Source organism: Oncorhynchus keta, chromosome 24 (genome assembly GCF_023373465.1).
Source record: "Oncorhynchus keta strain PuntledgeMale-10-30-2019 chromosome 24, Oket_V2, whole genome shotgun sequence".
Lineage (NCBI taxonomy): Eukaryota > Metazoa > Chordata > Actinopteri > Salmoniformes > Salmonidae > Oncorhynchus > Oncorhynchus keta.
This window is the reverse complement of record NC_068444.1, coordinates 25563242-25587510: the sequence shown is the minus strand read 5'-3', so window position 1 is coordinate 25587510 and position 24269 is coordinate 25563242. Positions and strand designations below refer to the sequence as shown.

The following is a 24269-nucleotide window of genomic DNA, read 5'->3' as shown; positions in this document are numbered from 1 at the left end:
TGTATAATACGGTCCAGCCCATAGACTGTGTAATACGGTCCAGCCCATAGACTGTATAATACAGTCCAGCCCATAGACTGTGTAATACGGTCCAGCCCATAGACTGTATAATACGGTGCAGCCCATAGACTGTATAATACGGTCCAGCCCATAGACTGTATAATACGGTGCAGGTCCAGCTCATAGACTGTATAATACGGTCCAGCCCATAGACTGTATAATACGGTGCAGCCCATAGACTGTATAATACGGTGCAGGTCCAGCTCATAGACTGTATAATACGGTCCAGCCCATAGACTGTATAATACAGTGCAGCCCATAGACTGTATAATACGGTCCAGCCCATAGACTGTGTAATACGGTCCAGCCCATAGACTGTATAATACAGTCCAGCCCATAGACTGTGTAATACGGTCCAGCCCATAGACTGTATAATACGGTGCAGCCCATAGACTGTATAATACGGTGCAGCCCATAGACTGTATAATACGGTCCAGCCCATAGACTGTATAATACGGTGCAGCCCATAGACTGTATAATACGGTGCAGGTCCAGCTCATAGACTGTATAATACGGTCCAGCCCATAGACTGTATAATACGGTGCAGCCCATAGACTGTATAATACGGTGCAGCCCATAGACTGTATAATACGGTGCAGCCCATAGACTGTATAATACGGTGCAGCCCATAGACTGTATAATACGGTGCAGCCCATAGACTGTATAATACGGTCCAGCCCATAGACTGTATAACACGGTGCAGGTCCAGCTCATAGACTGTATAATACGGTGCAGCCCATAGACTGTATAATACGGTGCAGGTCCAGCCCATAGACTGTATAATACGGTGCAGCCCATAGACTGTATAATACGGTGCAGGTCCAGCCCATAGACTGTATAATACGGTGCAGCCCATAGACTGTATAATACGGTCCAGCTCATAGACTGTATAATACGGTGCAGGTCCAGCCCATAGACTGTATAATACGGTCCAGCCCATAGACTGTATAATACGGTGCAGGTCCAGCTCATAGACTGTGTAATACGGTCCAGCCCATAGACTGTATAATACGGTGCAGGTCCAGCCCATAGACTGTATAATACGGTGCAGCCCATAGACTGTATAATACGGTGCAGGTCCAGCTCATAGACTGTGTAATACGGTCCAGCCCATAGACTGTATAATACGGTGCAGCCCATAGACTGTATAATACGGTGCAGCCCATAGACTGTATAATACGGCCCAGCCCATAGACTGTATAATACGGTCCAGCCCATAGACTGTATAATACGGTGCAGGTCCAGCTCATAGACTGTATAATACGGTCCAGCCCATAGACTGTATAATACGGTGCAGCCCATAGACTGTATAATACGGTCCAGCCCATAGACTGTATAATACGGTGCAGCCCATAGACTGTATAATACGGTGCAGCCCATAGACTGTATAATACGGCCCAGCCCATAGACTGTATAATACGGTCCAGCCCATAGACTGTATAATACGGTGCAGGTCCAGCTCATAGACTGTATAATACGGTCCAGCCCATAGACTGTATAATACGGTGCAGGTCCAGCTCATAGACTGTATAATACGGTCCAGCCCATAGACTGTATAATACGGTGCAGCCCATAGACTGTATAATACGGTCCAGCCCATAGACTGTATAATACGGTGCAGGTCCAGCTCATAGACTGTATAATACGGTGCAGCCCATAGACTGTATAATACGGTGCAGGTCCAGCTCATAGACTGTGTAATACGGTGCAGGTCCAGCTCATAGACTGTATAATACGGTCCAGCCCATAGACTGTATAATACGGTGCAGGTCCAGCTCATAGACTGTATAATACGGTCCAGCCCATAGACTGTATAATACGGTGCAGCCCATAGACTGTATAATACGGTCCAGCCCATAGACTGTATAATACGGTCCAGCTCATAGACTGTATAATACGGTCCAGCCCATAGACTGTATAATACGGTGCAGGTCCAGCTCATAGACTGTATAATACGGTCCAGCCCATAGACTGTATAATACGGTCCAGCCCATAGACTGTATAATACGGTCCAGCTCATAGACTGTATAATACGGTCCAGCTCATAGACTGTATAATACGGTCCAGCCCATAGACTGTATAATACGGTCCAGCCCATAGACTGTATAATACGGTCCAGCCCATAGACTGTATAATACGGTCCAGCTCATAGACTGTATAATACGGTCCAGCCCATAGACTGTATAATACGGCCCAGCCCATAGACAGTATAATACGGTCCAGCCCATAGACTGTATAATACGGTCCAGCCCGTAGACTGTATAATACGGTGCAGGTCCAGCTCATAGACTGTATAATACGGTCCAGCCCATAGACTGTATAATACGGTGCAGGTCCAGCTCATAGACTGTATAATACGGTCCAGCCCATAGACTGTATAATATGGTGCAGCCCATAGACTGTATAATATGGTGCAGCCCATAGACTGTATAATATGGTGCAGCCCATAGACTGTATAATATGGTGCAGCCCAGCCAAAAAAGTGGGACAGAATGACCTTGCTGATAATCTGTCTGGTCCCCCATCCCCCTCTCATGGGCAATGTGTGACTGGCCAATAGATTCACTTGGTAGTACAGTGTGTGAGATGACTGGCCAATTGTCCCTTACCAGTGAACCTGTTTTATCATACCTGGCCACATTGTGATGCATTACATCTCTCTGGCTTCCCTTGTGGTCCAAGTAAAAACCCCCGATGTGTAAAAACCCTCAATTTTACTAACGCTTGCAAACATACCTGCTAAATAAGTTTTCAACCCATTTCAATATCTAGTCAACAAAGTCTACTGGGCTATAATCACATCAAAAAATATTTTTGTATTCTTTATTTGTTTGAATTGCAGACAGTGTAAAAAACAAAACAATCAAATGTGTATTCATGACTGAAGCTAGCTACGACTATTATGGGATGCCACTGTGTAGGCTGTAAATATTCATCAGATTCTTGGTGAAGAATGGACAGAGGTGGAAAGATAGTTGAAGAGGGACAAAGGGGAATTCTGTCCCTGGTTGAAAGAGTGTACGTTGCAGATAGTTTTATTCTACACACATGGTACAAATTCAAAGGAGATTCTTTAAAAAAAATGATACACACAAAAATCACTCCAATCAACATTAGGATCAATAATTGAAAGAATCTTGTACCAGGAGAATAGGAGAGAACAGTTATGAAATACAGTGATGTAAAACAGGAAATATAGAGTAAGGACAATAAAACAAATAAGAAATGAGGAACCGGAGAGCAAGTTCCTGTGTTTAAAACAAGCAGACAGCCCCCAAAGGAGAGGCCTGTCTGTGGTAATTACAATGCTGCTATTTTTATCAACTTATCATAAAACAAGAGGAGAATGGTGACAGATGGAGAAAGAGAAAAAAGAGAGGGAGTGAGAGAGAGGAGGGTGTTAGAGTGAACAAAGCCAGTAGTGTGAACTGAACTTTACCCCAGCAATGCTGTGTGTGCCAGTTTGAGAAGAGAGAGAAAAAAGAAATACATTTGACACAGACCCCAGTGGCTGTCACCACAACAACTCCTATGTGTGGGCGTCTGGGTGAGTGAGTGAGTGAGTGAGTGAGTGAGTGAGTGAGTGAGTGAGTGAGTGAGTGAGTGAGTGAGTGAGTGAGTGAGTGAGTGAGTGAGTGAGTGAGTGAGTGAGTAGATAGATGAGGGGGAAATATTCACAAAATAATGGCTAAGCACGAGCACTTCCTGTACCAGCGAAGGAGAGAAAGACGGAGAGAAAGACAGAGAGAAAGACGCACAGAGATAGAGACAGTGAGATAGAAATAGAAACAGCAAAAGAAAGACACAGAAGAAAAATACACAGAGACAGACAGACATTCAGCCACCACAAAAAAGCTAGTGACAATACTGTGTGACCAAAGTCCTGGCAGTCATTAAACCATGACATTTTAGCCACCAAATAAAGGGCCTTCAATTTGTCCTTCCTCTGACTCCCATGCATTCCCACTGTACCCATATCAATCTCAATAACAAAAGAGACTCTGATACAGAGTGAAGGACTGTCAGTGTGATAGGAGGGTTTCAGAGGACAGACACTGTTGGATACAGTAGTACTAGACTGAACATATCAAAAAGACTGACAGTCGGCCACAAATCACTTTGAGATTTCTTGAACATAGAGCTTGGCGATATGGACAAAATTCAATTTTGAGATAAAATTGCTTGAATTGATGCGATGACGATAAATAGAATGACAAGTTCTACCCTTCATGTGCGTTTTTATCAATGATCCTTTAAACTACCACCACTAGTTTTGACGGTCGTAGCCAGCAATTATCCCATTAACTCTCACCCACATTAGCAAACACATTTAGTTTCAAACTTCACATTTCTGGAATATATTGTACGGAACGAGATCAGCAAAATGCCTGCCATAAGTTGATTGGTGTATATAATTTTCGGCTTACTTTCCGAGCTCTACTTGAACATATCAAAAAGACAGGGAGACAGTCAGCCACAAAGCGCCTTGAGTGTTATTTCTGTTAGAAAAAAAGCGCGACAGAAATGCAATAAATAATTGTTATTACTGTCGACCACAGCACAGACCGACCCACTCTGCTCTCTGTTAGTTCTAATGAGCTGTCGCTGCTTTGTCAGACCACGCAGATGGCGAGCCAATGTAAAACCCTACAGGAAGTCACAGTTCTCTTTTTGATACTCTCATAGGGTCACAACTTCTTCTACTGAAGTGATCTGGAATTATGGGTTATCATAACTGGTTGAAACATAACTTATGAAATAGCCTACCCACCGGGCATAGATATCAAGTCAACGTCTATTCCACTTTGGTTCAACGTCATTTCAGTGAAATGACATGGAAACAACATTGATTCAATTGCTTCATTGGTCAAACACAATTTGACGATGCATGACTCTGTTCGAGAGAGAGAGAACTTGGATGGTCATGATAGCGGTTTCAGTAGCTGCTTGAGCTGGCGCTGCATGTGTGAGTGTGGGACTTAATAGTATCAACGCACACTTGACTTGGCAGAGCTAGGGCTTCTCTCTCTCCATGTTAATGCTGGAGACCTCCGGGCAGGGAGACTGAACTGGGGTAGCAGAGAACAGGTCTACATACCAAATAGCACCCTATTCTCTCCATGTTAATGCTGGAGACCTCCGGGCAAGGAGACTGAACTGGGGTAGCAGAGAACAGGTCTACATACCAAATAGCACCCTATTCTCTCCATGTTAATGCTGGAGACCTCCGGGCAGGGAGACTGAACTGGGGTAGCAGAGAACAGGTCTACATACCAAATAGCACCCTATTCTCTCCATGTTAATGCTGGAGACCTCCGGGCAGGGAGACTGAACTGGGGTAGCAGAGAACAGGTCTACATACCAAATAGCACCCTATTCTCTACATTTTTCTTTTTTTATTATTACAATTTTATTTCACATTTATTTAACCAGGTAGGCAAGTTGAGAACAAGTTCTCATTTACAATTGCGACCTGGCCAAGATAAAGTAAAGCAGTTCGACACAGACAACAACACAGAGTTACACATGGAGTAAAACAAACATACAGTCAATAATACAATAGAAAAATAAGTCTAAAAACAATTGAGCAAATGAGGTGAGATAAGGGAGGTAAAGGCAATAGCAAGTAAAACACTGGAATGGTTGATTTGCAGTGGAAGAATGTGCAAAGTAGAAATAATGGGGCACAAAGGAGCAAAATAAATAACTAAATAAATACAGTAGGGGAAGAGATAGTTGTTTGGGCTAAATTATAGATGGGCTATGTACAGGTGCAGTAATCTGTGAGCTGCTCTGACAGCTGGTGCTTAAAGCTAGTGAGGAAGATGCATACATAGTGGACTACTTTTGACCAACGACCATTCCCTACATCTCCCATATTCAACCGGCGGACCACAGTCCGGATCCGGAACCAGAACTGGGTCAATACGGACCGCGGGTCCCGACTACAAAATGTAAATAAAATAATTATATTATTTGGGGGGGGGGTTGTGACTCAGTCGGGCTTTGACCCCTGGTATCATATAAACACAAATAATGCATGGAAAAATTAGTAGAATTGCAGGAACTCAGCTTTAAAAAAAGCAACATTTTCTCTCCGCGAACAAGAGGAGTGTTAACAGTTTGGTGTCACATGGGTTGCAAGGCGGGGTTTGTTACTATGCTGATAAATGACAATATCCATCTGGACCTTTAACACCTAGGACATTTTACTGACCGGACCTTCTCAAATAGTACTTCTGCACTGCATGGGGCACTACTTTTGACCAGAGCTCATTCCCTACAGTGTGCCCCGGTCAAAAGTAGTGTGCTATATAGGGAATAGGTTACCATTTGGGACACAGCTCATGACAGAGCAGTGAGACTGAGCTGGGGGAGCAGAGAATCATACGCTGCTTCGTGGATCATTACACTTCCCAGTCAGTAGAGTCACTGAATCAACTTCTCCCCTCCTAGCCCTGACATGGATGTAGCCTCCAGCTTATTACGGGGTCTACAATAACATATGTCTATGTCTAGAGTTATTTGTGATGGGCAACGATACTGAAAATCAATATCAGTTTCATTTTTTATTGAATATCAATATCATATCGGTTTGTAGAAAACACATTGCAAATGTGTGAATGTTCACTTCTCTGTGAAAGCCAGACAACTGTTTATTGCCCATTGGGATAGGTATTCTGGTAGCATAAACCTACCTAATGAGTTTGGATAAATGGGAAGCCATCTCCAGTATATGGCCCATAAGCAGGCAATTAAATACGCTAAGTGTGGATAAAGGAGGCTACAGCCATATCAGGATAACTTCTTTACCATGCTGAGAGAAATCATCAATATTACTTCTTCCTCATGTGTAACTTAGTAAAGCACATGGGAATGAACCAACCAGCCAATATAACTCAACCATTCTTCTTCTTCTTTGGATTTTAATGGCAGTGTACACCTATCTTTTTAGGTGCATTACCGCCTTCGATATAAAACCAACCACTGTTGTTGACCTTTTACAAGTCAAGTCTGTCATGATTATCCCAACACACAATAAGAAAGCAGCTACGCTAGTTATTCTGCCTCTTTGTTCCTCCCTAACAATTATTTACAGACAGAGAGAGAGACCTACTGAGAGACAGAGAGCATTTTGGAGGGAGCTGGAGAGAGAGCTACAGAGAGAGAGAGAGAGAGCGCTACAGAGAGAGAGAGAGAAAGAGATCAAGCTACAGAGAGCTACCTAGAGAGAGCTACAGAGAGAGAGCTACAGAGAGAGAGCTACAGAGAGAGAGCTACAGAGAGAGAGCTACAGAGAGAGAGCTACAGAGATCTACAGAGGGAGTGCTACAGAGAGAAAGAGCTAGAGAAAGAAAGCTACATAGAGCGAGCTAGAGAGAGAGCCAGAGAGAGAGAGCTACAAAGATCTACAGAGGGAGTGCTACAGAGAGAAAGAGAGCTAGAGAAAGAAAGCTACAGAGAGTGAGCTAGAGAGAGAGACAGAGAGAGAGCTACAGAGAGAGAGCTACAGAGATATACAGAGAGCTAGAGAAAGAAAGCTACAGAGAGAGAGCTAGAGAGAGAGCTAGAGAGAGAGCTAGAGAGAGAGCTACAGAGAGAGCTACAGAGAGAGCTACAGAGAAAGCTACAGAGAGAGCTACAGAGAGAGCTACAGAGAGAGAGAGAGGGCTACAGAGAGAGAGAGAGAGGCTACAGAGAGAGAGAGAGCTACAGAGAGAGAGAGAGGGCTACAGAGAGAGAGCTACAGAGAGAGAGAGGGGCTACAGAGAGAGAGAGAGGGGCTACAGAGAGAGAGGGGCTACAGAGAGAGAGAGAGAGGCTACAGAGAGAGAGAGAGGGCTACAGAGAGAGAGAGGGCTACAGAGAGAGAGAGAGAGGGCTACAGAGAGAGAGAGAGAGGGCTACAGAGAGAGAGAGAGGGGCTACAGAGAGAGAGAGAGAGGGGGCTACAGAGAGAGAGAGAGAGGGCTACAGAGAGAGAGAGAGGGCTACAGAGAGAGAGAGAGGGCTACAGAGAGAGAGAGAGGGCTACAGAGAGAGAGAGAGGGCTACAGAGAGAGAGAGGGAGAGGGAGCTACCGCTAGCTCCCGCTGCATTTCAGATAAGGATCGACAGACTGGTTCTTTCAGGGCCATGTCAGCTGCACAGTGGGAATGCAGGCAGGCAGTGGCAACTGGCTGGGAACAAGGCTACTGGCACAGAGGGAGGGGGAAAGGGGGAGAGGAGGAAAGGAGGGGGGGGACTAAGCGTATAGTAATGTATGGCGTGAAGGAAATCCGTGGTAGTGACCAAGTCAAACACAACTACAAAAGGACTGTGACGTGTTAAATATAATTGAATACAGTGCAATGGTGTGTACGTGACCATGTATGTTCTATTAGAGTGTGAGCTCACCTTGATAGGCCCCGTACTGAAGCAGATCTTCCGGCTGGGTGGAGGGTCCTCCTCCTCAGGCAGACCAGGTTTCTCATGACAGCTGGACTCAGGCTCATACGGCTCATCTTCATCCTCCTCTTCCTCATCCCGCTGGCTCCCTCCAGAGTCCTCCCCCACTGCGCTGTACGTTCTGATATCTACCTGTTCTCCCCCTGACTGATCCTTTACAGTTCTCTCTTCTCCCTCCTCCGCTGTACCCCCCTGGCCCATCACTCCATCTCCACCCTGCCTCCCTCTCTCACTGCTAGTGCCCTTGGGAGAGGTCTCCCTCACTTGGGCCTCGCTCTCTGTACTGTTCTCCCCATTCTCCAGAGAGATGTGGTGGATGTCAGCTTTCACTAAGGTGCTGCTGGGCTCCTGGTCACCAGAGTGATCCTCAGACTGTCCTTCAGCTTTGGCCTGGGTTCCAGTCTTATCCCGGCCCTCTTTGGGCTTGGGGAGTGTCGGGCCACTGTGGCCTCCATTCTGCCCTCCATTCAGGCCATCGGAGGTGGAGGAGGATGAGGGGGCAGCCCTGAGGCTTCTGGGAGGCCCATCCATGTCCCTCTGGCTGCGCCCCCCACCACCCTCCTCCTCCTGGCTGGCAGTTGGGAGGGCAGAAGCACGGTTCGCCCTCTTGGAGATGATTTTGGAGTTGAGCTGCACCCCCACCTTGGTGCTGACCCCCCGGGAGGGCAGTGGAGGGGTGGAGGAGAGGCGGTGCAGGTTGTTGCGGAGCTCTGAGGCCCGTTCAAAGACAGCGCTGAGCTGGGAGACGGTGGGGGACACGGCCTCGGTGGTGTCCAGGCTGTCCAGGGATTCTGTGCTGCCGTTGAACCGGGCCACCACGTCCAGCCTGCCATCATGGAAGCCCAGGCCAGAGGTCCGCTCGGTCTTCAGCAGGACCCGGTTGGTGGCAGCGGCCTGCTTCTCCCGCTCCAGCTGCTGTGCCGCCTGCTGTTGTTCAAAGATCTTCCGTGTCTCTTGCAGCTTGGAGTAGCTGGGTGATGAGGCTAGGGGAGCCTGCCCGTTCTCTGCTTTGGCATTGGGGTTGAACCGGTTAACCCGCTCTGAGACAGTGGATCCCAGCTTCAGCAAGGCGCTGTGGTCCACATTCTCATTCAGGCTACCGGTTCTGGGGAGGGAGAGACGCACCCTCTCAGTAGTCTTCTCCAGGTCCTCCCCTCCCTCCCCCTCCCTGCCGGGAGATGTGCTCCCTGGGCCTTGCATCTGCTGAAACATGTTCTTGATACGGTGCACGTTGGAGCCGTAGCTCCGGCGGCCGCGGGGGCCTTCCTGCATATAATCGCCATTTGCAGCATTGTCCTTCACAGGCTTCAGCGCCTGTATCCCCGCCTCGTATGCATTCCGGTGCGGGGATGGGCTCCTCAGCGTCGAACCAGAGCCGGTGCTCTTGGAAGATGAGGTATCGGTCTTCATCATGATCAGTCAAGCTTCACAACGGCTGCTCAGCAACGGCATCTCTCCCTTTCTCTTCCTCGGTTGTCAGCACAAATCGGTCCGTTCTCACCAACAGTCAATTATGTTGGGGAGACGGTGAACCTACGTGCCGACTAGAACTGAATAGCAGGAGAATAAAAAAAACAACGGTTATTGTTTTAGGCCGCGTGCATCCAGTATCCCAATCCTATGGAATGGAGGAAAGTGAAAAACGATGCATTCATTAGTCAAACTCGCTAGTAATTAAAACACCAACCTGACAGAAAAACCTGGAGAAAATGCCCTGGTTACAAAAACATCACTGCAGAAAACTGGAACAGTAACCCAATGAACGCTGGATTTTCCACTGGCGACAGATTTATTCAGTTTAATCCCTTTTCGAGAGCAGCATCATCATTTTGATCTCTTGATTTTCTGAACTGCTGATTTCTGGCTCTGGGTCCTCCTCGCTCGCGTAAAAGCAGACCGCTACGGAGGATGGGACGAAACTGGGTCATAGCACCGGTCGGGTTCACTCTACGTTTTTAGTCCATGAATATTAGCCTAGCGATAATCAATATATGTGAAGGTCTACTCCGTACACGAGTTCTATATAATTACAATTATGATATCAAGTAGACGAGACAAATAAACAGAATTCTTTACACGGAACTTTTTGGGCACTTTAGGACCCTGACGAAATCAAAACCAGCATGCATCAGATTATTTTGTCCAATGATGATGTATCCTTTTTATATCGTCGCTTCCTGCATTCACTAGTGCCTGTCTAGCCTACACGTTTGATCATAATATGTTATACAATGTTTTAGCAGTAGTCGGTGATAGCCTACATTCTTGTGAGGGCGTAGAGTAGACTATGCCTCGTAGTCCGCATCTAAATAATGCGCTCCATACCGTGTCAGTCCAATGCGTTTTCCCTAGCTACGAATAGACTGTAAATGTATAGGCAGATAACGGTTAACATAACGACCATTAGTGTATTTTTATTCGAAATTACAACATATGGAACCAAGAAGCAGAACTCCCATTGAGATAGGCCATGTTGTGCACACCCTGACGCATACAGTACATAGTGGCATTTTCAATGCAGCATAAGGCTCACCTAGTCTACTTTTTTTAATGATCCGTGATATAGTTTAAGATTACATAGTCTAAGGTGTAGGCTCGATATAGTAGCATAGCTACATATTTGATGTAATTCACGAAAGCCACTGGAAAGTCAGTGATATCAGTGTGAATAATTTGGAAAGGCCCATCAACCAGCAATTACATTTTTAGAGAACATAGAAGATACATTTTAAGGGGTGTTTCAGTAGTAGAAATTAAACAGTAGAGTGACTAATCTATTTCATAGCTTTTATTTGTTTTCTTTTTTATTAATTTTCTCCCCACATATATTTTGTGGAATCACAATTGCCAGATAATTAGGAGGATTGATTGAATATGATTAATGGCAATCTTCACTGAACAAAAATATAAACGCAACATGTAAAGTGTTGGTCCCATGTTTCATGAACTGAAAGAAAAGATCCCAGACATTTTCCATACATACAAAAAGCTTATTTCTCTCAAATTTTGTGCACAAATTTGTTTACATCCCTGATAGTGAGCATTTCTCCTTTTCCAAGATAATCCATCCACCTGACAGGTGTGGCATATCAAGAATCTGATTAAAAAGCATGGTCATTACACAAGTGCACCTTAAGCTGGTGACAATAAAAGGCCACTCTAAAAGGTGCAGTTTTGTCACACAACACAATGCCAAAGATGTCTCAAGTTGTGAGGGAGCGTGCAATTGGCATGCTGACTGCAAGACTGTCCACCAGAGCTGTTGCCAGAGAATTTAATGATAATTTCTCAACCATAAGCCGGTTTACTGATGTCAATTGTGTTCAACAATGAATACAATTACATTTTATTGATGGCAATTTGAATGCACAGAGATACCATGACGAGATCCTGAGACCCATTGTGAGGCCCATTTTGCGTGTGTCTGTGAGTCATGTGAAACAGTCATGTGAAATCCATAGATTAGGGGCTAATTAATTTTTAAAAATGGGTTGTTTTTTTCTAATGAACTTGAACTCAGTAAAATCAATCAAATTGTTGTATGTTGCATTTATATTTTTGTTCAGTATAGTTTTTTCTACCATTGTATAGGAGGGATGGAAGACTAGGGGACACAGTTAGACAGGGAAGGCAGACTGCACGGCTAGTGTTTTTATTATACCTCAAACCTACAGACATGCAGGTACACACACACACACACACACACACATTCAGACAGACTAACACACACATGTACTCACACACACACTTCAGGAAGTTATTACTGTATAGTGTGTGGGTCAGAAATAGCCCTGAAGTGCCTGCCTGACTGGGAGTGCCCTAGCCCTCCTCTCCTCTTGGCCCTGTCAATCACAGCTCAAAACAAGATGGCAGACTGGACAGGCTGGAGATTTATTTTAACAGGCAAGGTTAAGTATTTGTTACTTTATAATAGTGAATATGACAACATTGACAAGCTGTTTTATTATTGACAAAGATCCCTTCTTCTATAGCTAATATAGTGTATGTTTTATGATGGATATTTTAGAGAACTTACCAGTGATTAAATAAAGTAGGTGTCTAACAAGAGGAGTCATATTGTGCTGCCAGTATATATACAATTTTGAAGTTATATGACATCATGTGAAATTACAGAAAATATAGTTTTAACAGCTATGCTGCGTAGTGGTATGGACATGGTGTTTAAGTGCAAATCAGTTCACTGTCCAAGATTCATGCTATTTGTAACCTCATGTAACTTTGCCATATCCAATAGTGATATCCTTTGGTACTTGTGCTCCTATCTACATGTACGCAGTGTGTGTGACCAGTGTACTAGTGGTCAAGGCAGACATCAAGGCTTATACCCCTGTGGGACAGCTGTTTGTGTTCGAGCTGCAGAGAGAGGCCTTCCAGAATGAATTTGAACCCTTCCTGAAACACTATGGTAAGGCTGAGATTTCAGTAAATCACCTCTTAGTGTACAGTTGAACTTTCCACTGGGCACACCACGTCATTTCAACGTGGGTAATACTTGGTAGATACATGTACATTAATCAATGAGATTCCAACCTATTTTCACCCACTCAAAAATACTGCCAGGAAAAGCACAACCAAATTCCAATGAAATAAAAAGTCATATTCTTGGTTAATTGTCACCTAATTGTGTTATCATCGTGCTTTCAACCATTTAAAAGCACACTATAAAGTTCAAATGTGAATACAATGTCAGGTATTTTGTTGATTTAATACAACAAGCTTCATGTGTTTTTACTGTGCTTGATCTAATAGCACAATCAAATTACCTGGATTACAGTTAGTTGAGATTACATTAAAGAATGGTACAAGTGATCAATTCTGTTTGAGATTCTGTGCAGATTAATAGAGCAATTGTGAAGATTTCCACAGACCTGTGACCCTGAACATAAGAAGACATTTATTGTTACTGTATCCTCAAAATATGTCCATGGCTGTGTTACTTCTTTTAAGGTTGGGTATATACTGTTACATTAGTTTGTAAGATAGCCTTAACATTTGGGGATTTACTGTCTTCCAAAGGTAATATTGAATTGTGTTTGGTTGACAACATAACCAAATATCAAAATTTAAAGGAGATGTATCTACTGCTTGGATAGTTCCATCTGAGCCACAGGCTTAATCCCATTCTTTAACTTCTATTTTTGGATGAGATGGAGACCTGAATCCAGAAAATAATTTGTTCACTTGCCAAGAAGTTAAAAGACAATTTACTGTATTGCAAAAGTTATATGGAATTGTGTTTGGTTGCCAACGCAAACAAATATCAAGTTTTAAAGGAGATGTGTCTTCTACTTGGACAGCTCCATCTGTGCCACTGAGACTGGTTTTAAATCCAGTTTGTCTACAAATGAAAGAATAGGACTAAATCAAGTCAAACTTTACATATACTTTAAATACAGCTTGATTTGATCTAATCCTATTATTGCACTTTTATTTTTGGTTGAGATGGAGACTTGAATGGAACGTATTTATTATTAACATGTAGATTCTATTTGAAATCAACCAAAGCTTGAAGCCCTTGGCCTATACAGTATGTATTGTCTATTTTTAGTTGAATCCTGTGATGAATTGAAATAACAGCTGTTGATGACTTCCCAAATGATATGGGCCTAAATAGCATCTTTGATGATATACGACTGATAAGGTTTGGTTTCATTTCATTTGCTCTGTTGAACCTACACTTTGGAATGACTTCGATATCAACAGTGAATCTATTAAGTGGATACTTTTCAACAATTGTTTCCATGATAGCACATTGGTGATAGTCATTGAAAAAGATCAAAGCTCAGCAGGGTTGGGTGTTGTTAAAACCCTGGGTGTGAGAATGGAGGGATAACTGTAGATAGATCAACTCTCCAGTAGGAGGTGCTGTCCAGCCTATTGTATTCTTATAGTGGATATTAAGTTGAAGATCTGACATGGTTTCAAAGGTACAAATTCAACATATGTTATACAAGGTTTGTCTATTTAGAAAAAGTATTACCATGATGACATAATCCTGTGGTTGAAATTTGAAACTCAAAACAACAGTTCATAACCTTGAAAAAAAATCTAATGTCTTTTCTACGTAAACTGACACGTCACAATACGTTGACAAATGAAGTGGAAACAACATTGATTTAACCAGTTCGTGCCCAGTGGGTTGAAGCTTATCATTACTAATAGCAATAATCTAACAATGTAAAGCCTTCCCAATGAATAGATATAGATGTTGGTTGTTTATTGTCATTTCTTCATATCTTTACACTTAAAGCTTCAATACATGTATTGTTATGTCCCAATTGACATTCATACAACAAATCAGCGGGTATCATGAGGTAGGTGTCGGTAAGGTTCAAATGATATACAACCAACAACCATAATGCTTCTCTCTTCTCTCCCATTCTGAAAATCAGGGCGGGTCTACAATGATCCCATGCTGTTTAAGTGCAACATGCAGTCCTTCCCGGACCTGCCTGGCTGGCTTCGATTTACCCAGAGGCACCACTATGATAACGGCTTCCTCTACGGCACCCCACTGGCCCAGGGAAAGAGTATGATAGAGGTACACAGAGCAGACTCATCAACTAGGGGTGCTCTGAGATACACACAGATTACGTCCCAAATAGCACCCCATTCCCTACGTAGTGCACTACTTTTGACCAGAACCAGATTGGGGATAAGAGTACCATTTGGGACTCAGTCACACTGTCATGAGGATCTAGTTTATAACTTCTCTCGGTTGAAATATGTATGATTCTGCGTTGAAAAATGTTAAACATATTTGAAGCATGAATGTGAAGGATATTTCTGGGCACAGTATGTAGCTTGTAATGGTCAAAGGATAAGATATTTTTTATTTCCCCTTTATTTAACCAGGTAGGCTAGTTGAGAACAAGTTCTCATTTACAACTGCAACCTGGCCAAGATAAAGCAAAGCAGTGCGACACAAACAACAACACAGAGTTACACATGGAATAAGCAAACATAAAGTCAATGTGGCGAATAATTACAATTTAGCAAATTAAACACGGGAGTGATAGATGTGCAGAAGATGAATGTGCAAGTAAAGATACTGGGGTGCAAAGGAGAAGAAAATAAATAACAGTATGGGGATGAGGTAGTTGGATGGGATATTTATAGATGAGCTATGGACATGTGCAGTGATCTGTGAGCTGCTCTGACAGCTGGTGCTTAAAGTTAGTGAGGGAGAAATGAGTCTCCAGCTTCAGTGATTTTTGCAATTTGCTTCAGTCATTGGCAGCAGAGAACTGGAAGGAAAGGCGGCCAAAATAGGAATTGGCTTTGGGGGTGATCAGTGAAATATACCTGCTGGAGTACGTGCTATGGGTGGGTGCTGTTATGGTGACCAGTGAGCTGAGATAAGGCGGGGCTTTACCTAGCAAAGACTTATAGATGACCTGGAGCCAGTGGGTTTGGCGACGAATATGAAGCGAGGGCCAGCCAACGAGAGCATACAGGTCGCAGTGGTGGGTAATATATGGGTCTTTGGTGACAAAACGGATGGGACTGTGATAGACTTCATCCAATTTGCTGAGTAGAGTGTTGGAGGCTATTTTGTAATTGACATCGCCAAAGTCAAGGATCGGCAGGACAGTCAGTTTTACGAGGGTATGTTTGGCAGCATGAGTGAAGGATGCTTTGTTGCGAAATAGGAAGCCGATTCTAGATTACATTTTTTATTGGAGATGCTTAATGTGAGTCTGGAAGGAGAGTTTACATTCTAGCCAGACACCTAGGTATTTGTATTCTAAGTCAGAACCGTCCAGAGTAGTGATGCTGGACGGATGGGTAGGTGAAGGCATCGATCGATTGAAGAGCATGCATTTAGTTTTACTTGCATTGAAGAGTAGTTGGAGGCCATGGAAGGAGAGTTGTATGGCATTGAAGCTCATCTGGAGGTTAGTTAACACAGTGTCCAAAGAAGGGCCAGAAGTACACAGAATGGTGTCGTCTACATAGAGGTGGATCAGAGAATCACCAGCAGCAAGAGAAACATCATTGATGTATACAGAGAAAAGAGTCAGCCCAAGAATTTAACCCTGTGGCACCCCCATAGAGGCTGCCAGAGGTCCGGACAACAGGCCCTCCGATTTGACACACTGAACTATGTCTGAGAAATAGTTGGTGAACCAGGCGAGGCAGTCATTTGAGAGGGGGATGACCGCAGCAGCTTTCCAATCTTTGAGGATCTCAGACGATACGAAGGAGAGCTTGAACAGGCTAGTAATAGGGGTTGTAAGAATTTCAGCTGATCATTTTAGAAAGAGAGGGTCCAGATTGTCTAGCCCTACTGATTTGTAGGGGTCCAGATTTTGCAGCTCTTTCAGAACATCAGCTATCTGGATTTGGGTGAAGGAGAAATGGGGGAGGCTTGGGCAAGTTGCTGTGGGGGTGCAGGGCTGTTGGGGTGGCCAGGGTAGGGGTGGCAAGATGGAAAGCATGGCCAGCCGTAGAATAATGCTTATTGAAATTCACAATTATTGTGGATTTATCGTGGTGACAGTGTTTCCTAGCCTCAGTGCAGTGGGCAGCTGGGATGAGGTGATCTTATTCTCCATGGACTTTACAGTGTCCCCAAACTTTTTGGAGTTTGTCCTGCAGGATGCAAATTTCTGTTTGATAAAGCTAGCCTTTGCTTTCCTAACCTGTGTATATTGGTCCCTAACTTTCCTGAAAAGTTGCATATCGCGAGGCTAATTCGATGCTAATGCCGTACGCCACAGGATGTTTTTGTGCTGGTCAAGGTCAGTCTGGTCTGGAGTGAACCACAGGCTATATCTGTTCCTGGTTCTACATTTTTTGAACGGGGCATGCTAATTTAAGATTGTGAGGAAAGCACTTTTAAAGAATAACCAGACATACTCTACTGACGGAATGAGGTCAATATACTTCCAGGATACCCGGGCCAAGTCGATTAGAAAGGCCTGGTCGCTGAAGTGTTTTAGGGAGCGTTTAACAGTGATGAAGGGTGGTCATTTGACCGCAGACCCATTACGGACGTAAGCAATGAGGCAGTGATTCGCTGAGATGTTGGTTGAAAACAGCAAAGGTGTATTTGGAGGGCAGGTTTGTTAGGATGATATCTATGAGGGTGCCTGTGTTTACGGATTTGAGGTTGTACCTGGTAGATTCATTGATCATTTGTGTGAGATTGAGGGCATCAAGCTTAGATTGTAGGATGGTTAATACATCCCGGCCATCCTTTAACATCTCACTGTTTCTCTTTCCATTTCAGATCACAGTGACGAACAAACGGAGCTATGACACATTCAGAGACAGACTGATCATAACGATTGACCCTCCAGGTATGTATTCTGTGACGGGAGAACAGTTCTGGGAAATAATATATTACATCATACTATCGAGTCTAAACATCCAAAATGGCACTACTTTTTTTACCAAGGCTCAAAATGGAACCCTATTACCTATATGAGTGATTCTACAGAAGTGGTGTAAATTGCTGTCCCGCCCCAAACAAAGTATCCAAACTTCGGCAATAACAACTGATATATATTGTTCAACTGATATAGTATAAATTCATTGTTTATACACCTATATCTATTGAGAGGTGGCTGTCCCAAACACTGACCCCTAAACTTTATGTTTGAAAATAAAGCAATTCATGATTATTCTTTTTTAGCACTATTATTTCAATAGAACATATTGAGTTGTTCTATTATTACATTGAAAGATACTGATCTAATTATTTGTTTTGTTTATTTCACACGAGGTTGGTGTGGGCTTGTGTTATTGACTGCTGTACTATACTGTACTGTACTGTACTGTACTGTAACCTACTCTACTGTACTATACCGCACTGTGCTCTACTATGTTGTACTGTACTGTAATCTACTGTACTGTAACCTACTATACTGTACCCTAATTTCCTATGTTCTACTGTACTGTGCTGTACTGTGCTGTACTGTACTGTACTCAAGTTTACTCTACTTGAGTTTATTACAATTGAAGAAGGGCCCATGGACTCTTGATCTATTCGGTCTATAAGTTGTCATGGTTTCAACTCACTGGGTCTGGATCTTGGGACCAATGTCTTGGTATAAATATTGGTATTGGCTCCTGGATAGTCTTTGCTTTACAAACCATAAGCAACCCAATTTGAAGAAGACAATGCGCTCTGATCATAAGCTGATCCCTCCCAACCCATAGGAATCCCCACCCAGTTGACTACTTTTAAATGGTGGAAGCCCTCAATGGCAATGCCTATAGCAAAACGAGTTAGTCCCATCTAGAGCCCTGTATTTAACTTTATGATTGGCATTGGACACCAAAACGCCTGTTATTTTGCCAAAATAAAGATAGGTAAATTTAAACATTTTAAAACTGAATTACTTATGCATCTAATTAATTATATCAACTAACAAGTTTCTTAATTTGGTATGCAAATAAGATTTCTAAAATGAATCTGTAATAGAAAATGATCACTACTGTGCATGGTTCTCCCTTTAATGCAACTTTTACACTATGCTAGTAGTGACACATTTAGTGGGATGGTAAGGAATTCAGGTAAATATTTCAAATATTCATTACAAACAGTGTGTAGATATGTCTATCTGTCATATGTTAGAAGACATAAAAGCTTTGGATAAAAGCGTCTGCTAAATGGCATATATATGTGCTTAAAGTTTGTGAGAAATAGGACACAAATGTGATTTTTTTTTTCAACCCCCAATTTACACGAGTTCTGTAGAATGACCGATATAGTGCACACTACCTTTGAGCAGAGCCCTATGAGGCCTGATCAAAAATAATGAATTGGTTGCCATTTCAGATACACACAGTGACAGCAGTGAATACTGGTTTATTTGTTTCTCCCATTGGCCTTTCTTTCAGCAAAGAGAATGCCCTACCAGGCTGAGTTCTTCATCCCACTGAGAGAGATTGAGAAGGTGCTGCCCTCTACAGTTCAGGAAGAGATCAGGCAGGATATGATGAGGATGTGGAAGACAGACAGGCTGGACTTTGTCAACATCACGTCTGCGTTGGACCGAGGTGGCCGTGTCCCTCTGCCTCTGGCGGGACACTACGAAGGGTAAAGAAGTGTCACATTTCAACTGTCGCTAACTGTCACCTATACTAACTTTCAACAGAGAGCATCCCAGACCAGCAGGAGAAGTGCACTATGAATTCACACTATTCATTCCCCAACTAGGCCTTGTAGTGTACATGTACACTACCATTGAAAAGTTTGGGGTCACTTAGAAATGTTCTTGTTTTTTAAAGAAAAGCACATTTTTTGTTAATTAAATTAACATCAAATTGATCAGAAATACGGTGTAGACATTGTTAATGTTCTAAATGACTATTGTAGCTGGAAACAGCTGATTTTTAATGGAATATCTACATAGGTGTACAGAGGCCCATTATCAGCAACCATCACTCCTGTGTTCCAATGGCACGTTGTGTTAGCTAAACTAGTTGATCATTTTAAGAGAAACAGACAACTCACAAGTCTTCAACTGGCTGCTTCATTAAATAGTACCCACAAAACACCAGTCTCAACGTCAACAGTGAAGAGACCACTCTGGGATCCTGACCTTCTTGGCAGACTTCCTCTGTCCAGTGTCTGTGTTCATTTGCCCATCTTAATCTTTTCTTTTATTGGCCAGTCTGAGATATGGCTTTTTCTTTGCAACTCTGCCTAGAAGGCCAGCATCCCAGAGTCAACTCTTCACTGTTGACGTTGAGACTGGTGTTTTGTGGGTGCTATTTAATGAAGCTGCCAGTTGAGGACTTGTGATGCGTCTGTTTCTCAAACTAGACACTCTAATGTACTTGTTCTCTTGCTCAGTTGTGCCCCGGGGCCTCCCACTCCTCTTTCTATTCTGGTTAGAGAACGTTTGCGCAGTTCTGTGAAGGGAGTAGTACACAGCATTGTACGAGATCTTCAGTTTCTTTGCAAAATCTCAAATGGAGTAGCATTAATTTCTCAGAACAGGAATAGACTGACGAGTTTCAGAAGAAAGTCTTTGTTTCTGGCCATTTTGCGCCTGTGATCGAAGCCACAAATGCTGATGCTCCAGATACTCAACTAGCCTAGAGAAGGTCAGTTTTATTGCTTCTTTAATCAGGAAAACAGTTGTCAGATGTGCTAACGTAATTGCAAAAGGGGTTTCTAATGATCAAGTAGCCTTTTAAAATGATCAACTTGGATTAGCTAACACAATGTGCCATTGGACCACAGGAGTGATGGTTGCTGATAATGGGCCTCTGTACGCCTATGTAGATATTCCATAAAAAATCTGCCGTTTCCAACATAATAGTCAATTTCAACATTAATAATGTCTACACTGTATTTCTGATCAATTTGATGTTATTTAATGGACAAAAATGTGCTTTTCTTTGAAAAACAAGGACATTTCTAAGTGACCCCAAACTTTTGAACGGTAGTGTATCTGAACAAAAATCGTCAAATCATGCAACGTGAAGATTTAATGATCAGAAAACATTCAGCATTTTCAGTATCAAAACATTTTGGGGGGGATGAAAGAGGTCAAACTCAAACTGAAATTTAAATCAAGGGAATATTTTATTGACGTTTTCAGCACATGATACATTTCAGAATATACAGTAGGTACAGTACAGCCATTGTTAACTAAGCCAGTGTCATGCATTGGGTCACAGGGTGTATGTGAAGGTGGGTTCAGACCAGTACTTCTCTGAGTGCTTGTTGAGGCTCCAGACTGCTGAACATAGGAGACAGTGTGAGGCCGGGGGCAGGGCCAAGATCCCTGGGGACTGCAAGGTCTGCTCCTACCCAGGCAACTGTGTCACCTGGTGCAAGTCCACACTGGTGAGTCCACAAGCACTGGTATATCCAAAACATCATTTTTTGTCATTAGATTACTTTGGGGGAAAACATAACATTATTAACAGTGACATTTATCTGAATGACTAATGAAATGAATCACCTGCAGGTATTATGTCAAATTTTTGTAGAGTGAGCTAATCTACACACATCCAGAGCTGCAGTTAATGGTAAATCTGCCTCACACATAAGCATTGCCAACATGTTTTTTGCTATTCATTTTCAAGGTGTAGATTGGTGGGAACAAGCGTTTTAATAATTTAAATAACATTAAATAGCATATCAACACGGTCATCACCTTATATTCCCTCCCTCCTAAATATGTATCCTCCTCTGCCATCCCTGTGTCTACTGTACATAGATTGATCTGTCCAGACCAGTGATCCCCCCTCCTGCCCCCACCATGGGCCCAGGTATCCTGGATGCTGGGGAGGTCTATGACCCACCTGAGTCCCCCCCTCCCAGAGACTTCCTGCCAGACTACATTGTGACTGTGATCGTCCCCCTGGCTCTGGCCATCATCCTGTGTCTCCTACTGGCCTACATCATGTGCTGCAGACGAGAGGGAGTGTATGTTTCTTTTGTACTCCACTGAGATTGGCTGAAAACCTAGCAACCTTCAATTATGAAATATCTTTAATGTTTGGCAACTTTGTATTACTATTCATAGTTGTTACATAACATGTTTTGTTTTTATTTGCAGTGAGAGAAGAGATGGAAAGACACCAGAGTACGTAACCTTCCATTCCACATATCTAAACACACGACATGAGACTGAAGATGTATTACATCACACCATCAAGCAGATTAAGGAAGATGGACAATGATAATTGCCAAGGATAAGCTTAGTATGACCCCCACACTTGACTAATGTATATAAACCTTCCTCCCCTCTGTCTGTTCCTTTAGTATCCAGCTCTACCACCACCACACCATCCATGGTAACAGCAGTGAGCTGCGGAGCATGGCTGGGTGTCGTGGGGTCCCTCCTCCCCTCTCCACCCTGTCCATGTTCAACGCTCGCACCGGGGAGACGGCCCCACCGTTCCAGACTGACAGCCCCAGCATCCCCCTCATCCTGGCCCAGCAGTGAGTAGTCTACTGTCACTACTATTAGTAGATTGTTCACTACAGTAGCTCAACCTGGTGGCCCAGCAGCGAGTAGTCTACTGTTACTACTCAATCCTAGCCTGGTGGTCTAGTTGGTCTGTGCTTTAGCCAACTTGTTTTTTGCCATAGAGAGAGAAAGAGAGAGAGAGAGAGAGAGAGAGAGAGAGAGAGAGAGAGAGAGAGAGAGAGAGAGAGAGAGAGAGAGAGAGAGAGAGAGAGAGAGAGAGAGAGAGAGAGAGAGAGAGAGAGAGAGAGAGAGAGAGAGAGAGAGAGAGAGAGAGAGAGAGAGAGAGAGAGAGAGAGAGAGAGAGAGAGAGGGTGAATGACAGATATTCAGGTTGCTAGAAATTTCAAATCAGGCATAAAGGTGGTTAATATTGGGGTTGATGGTTAAAATTGCAATATACAATTTACTTTTTATTTTATTCGACACATGTCTGTTATAAACACATTATTACTTTAATTAAACTAGGAATAAGCAGTTTAGTAAATAAAACAAAAGCACAATCATTGCTATTCATTTCAACCATAACGTTCAATTGTTCATTTGTTTTCGCAGGGAAATCAACACTGACACACTACCCAGGTAACACAGTCAAATAAATGTGTCTGAATAAATGAGTAGAACTGTACAACAACAAGAAAAGAACGATTATGAAATACATACATGGATTATTTTTTACAATATTGTTTTTGTTCCAACAGGAAATGAAGCCATCCAAACAGGACATACTGTACCCCCACTGAATGTATTATGGGTTTGCTGCTGGTTTGCTGTGGGATTTGAGATGTTTTCTCTTCACATTATAATTTCTTTATCCTCTTTCTTGATCACATTATACTTTGATTACAAACACTTTGGAGTGACTCCCCTTATGGAATAACCACATGAATTTCACATGTGAATGTTTGAAGTGTTCCAAAAAAACACACATGTTTTCATGTGATCAAATGTCATGTATGTGAAGTCAATGTGCTAAAATATGACAACATGTAAAGTAACATGTGATAACATAAAGTTAAACATGTGAAAACGTGATCACGTGAAGTGTTCCAAAAACACAGTTTAAATATGATTTCACATGTTAAATTTATAGTGAAATCATGTGAGTTTTCTGTAAGAGTGAGTGTTGAGTGACTGTAACCTCTGAACTTGTGTTAAACATTGTTATGCATTAGTGGATTTAATTCATTCTGCCATAGGTTTGGACTAATGGAGTGCATTATGTATTTTTTAAAACAAAATCCTTGGTAGATATATAGCCTACATGTAGAGGTAGAATGAATATATTGAATGTTTTTCCTTAATAAAACCCTTAACCAACTGTATTATTGTTTTAATGGTCAGCGCCATCACCAAATAGTCTGTGTAATAATTATGTCATTTCCATTTAACAACATTGGTCCATTGATTGCTTATTCAGAGGAGTGCTGTCAAGACATGCCCAGTACTTACCATAATACTATCAAAGAGAAGCAAATTAGGAACACAATAAAAACAGAAAAATAGGCTACAACAAATACACAATTCAAAGTGAACCACACACATGAGTATACAGCATCGACTATTCCATTTGATCCAAATCATCCTTAGGAAGACAAATTCCCTTTAAAAAATATATATATATATTACCAGAATCAAAACTCCACTTGTCATCTGGGCTTCATCTACAAAACAAAAATGCAGATGATCCATAAAAGGGCATTGTAGTAGAATAGCATCCACACGTTTCAGCATGTCTCCGTTTTGTGACTGGACTTGTGAACGTGTCTTGCCACGCAGCACTCTGGTTTGGAAGATTAT

At 42.7% G+C, this 24269-nt stretch overlaps 2 protein-coding genes across 2 annotated transcripts in view; one reads left to right on the top strand and one right to left on the bottom strand.

The window, feature by feature from the left end:
• Nucleotides 1-11308, bottom strand: part of LOC118402880 (neurabin-2-like) — a 36877-nt gene extending 25569 nt beyond the window's left edge. The window contains exons 1-2 of the mRNA XM_035801237.2: nt 10196-11308; nt 8458-10058 (exon numbers count right to left, since the gene is read on the bottom strand). Coding sequence (XP_035657130.2) covers nt 8458-9921 — 1464 coding nt within the window. The 5' untranslated portion in view covers nt 9922-10058; nt 10196-11308. The remainder of the gene's footprint in view (nt 1-8457; nt 10059-10195) is intronic.
• A 939-nt stretch (nt 11309-12247) lies between these two features.
• On the top strand, nt 12248-23790 carry sgca (sarcoglycan, alpha). The gene is made up of 11 exons (XM_035801231.2): nt 12248-12411; nt 12806-12934; nt 14922-15070; nt 17765-17834; nt 19381-19579; nt 21172-21340; nt 21717-21925; nt 22059-22085; nt 22265-22444; nt 23025-23051; nt 23171-23790. The coding sequence occupies exons 1-11, from the start codon at nt 12375-12377 to the stop codon at nt 23175-23177; spliced, it is 1203 nt and encodes a 400-aa protein (XP_035657124.1). The 5' UTR covers nt 12248-12374; the 3' UTR covers nt 23178-23790.
• The last annotated feature ends 479 nt before the right edge of the window (nt 23791-24269 follow it).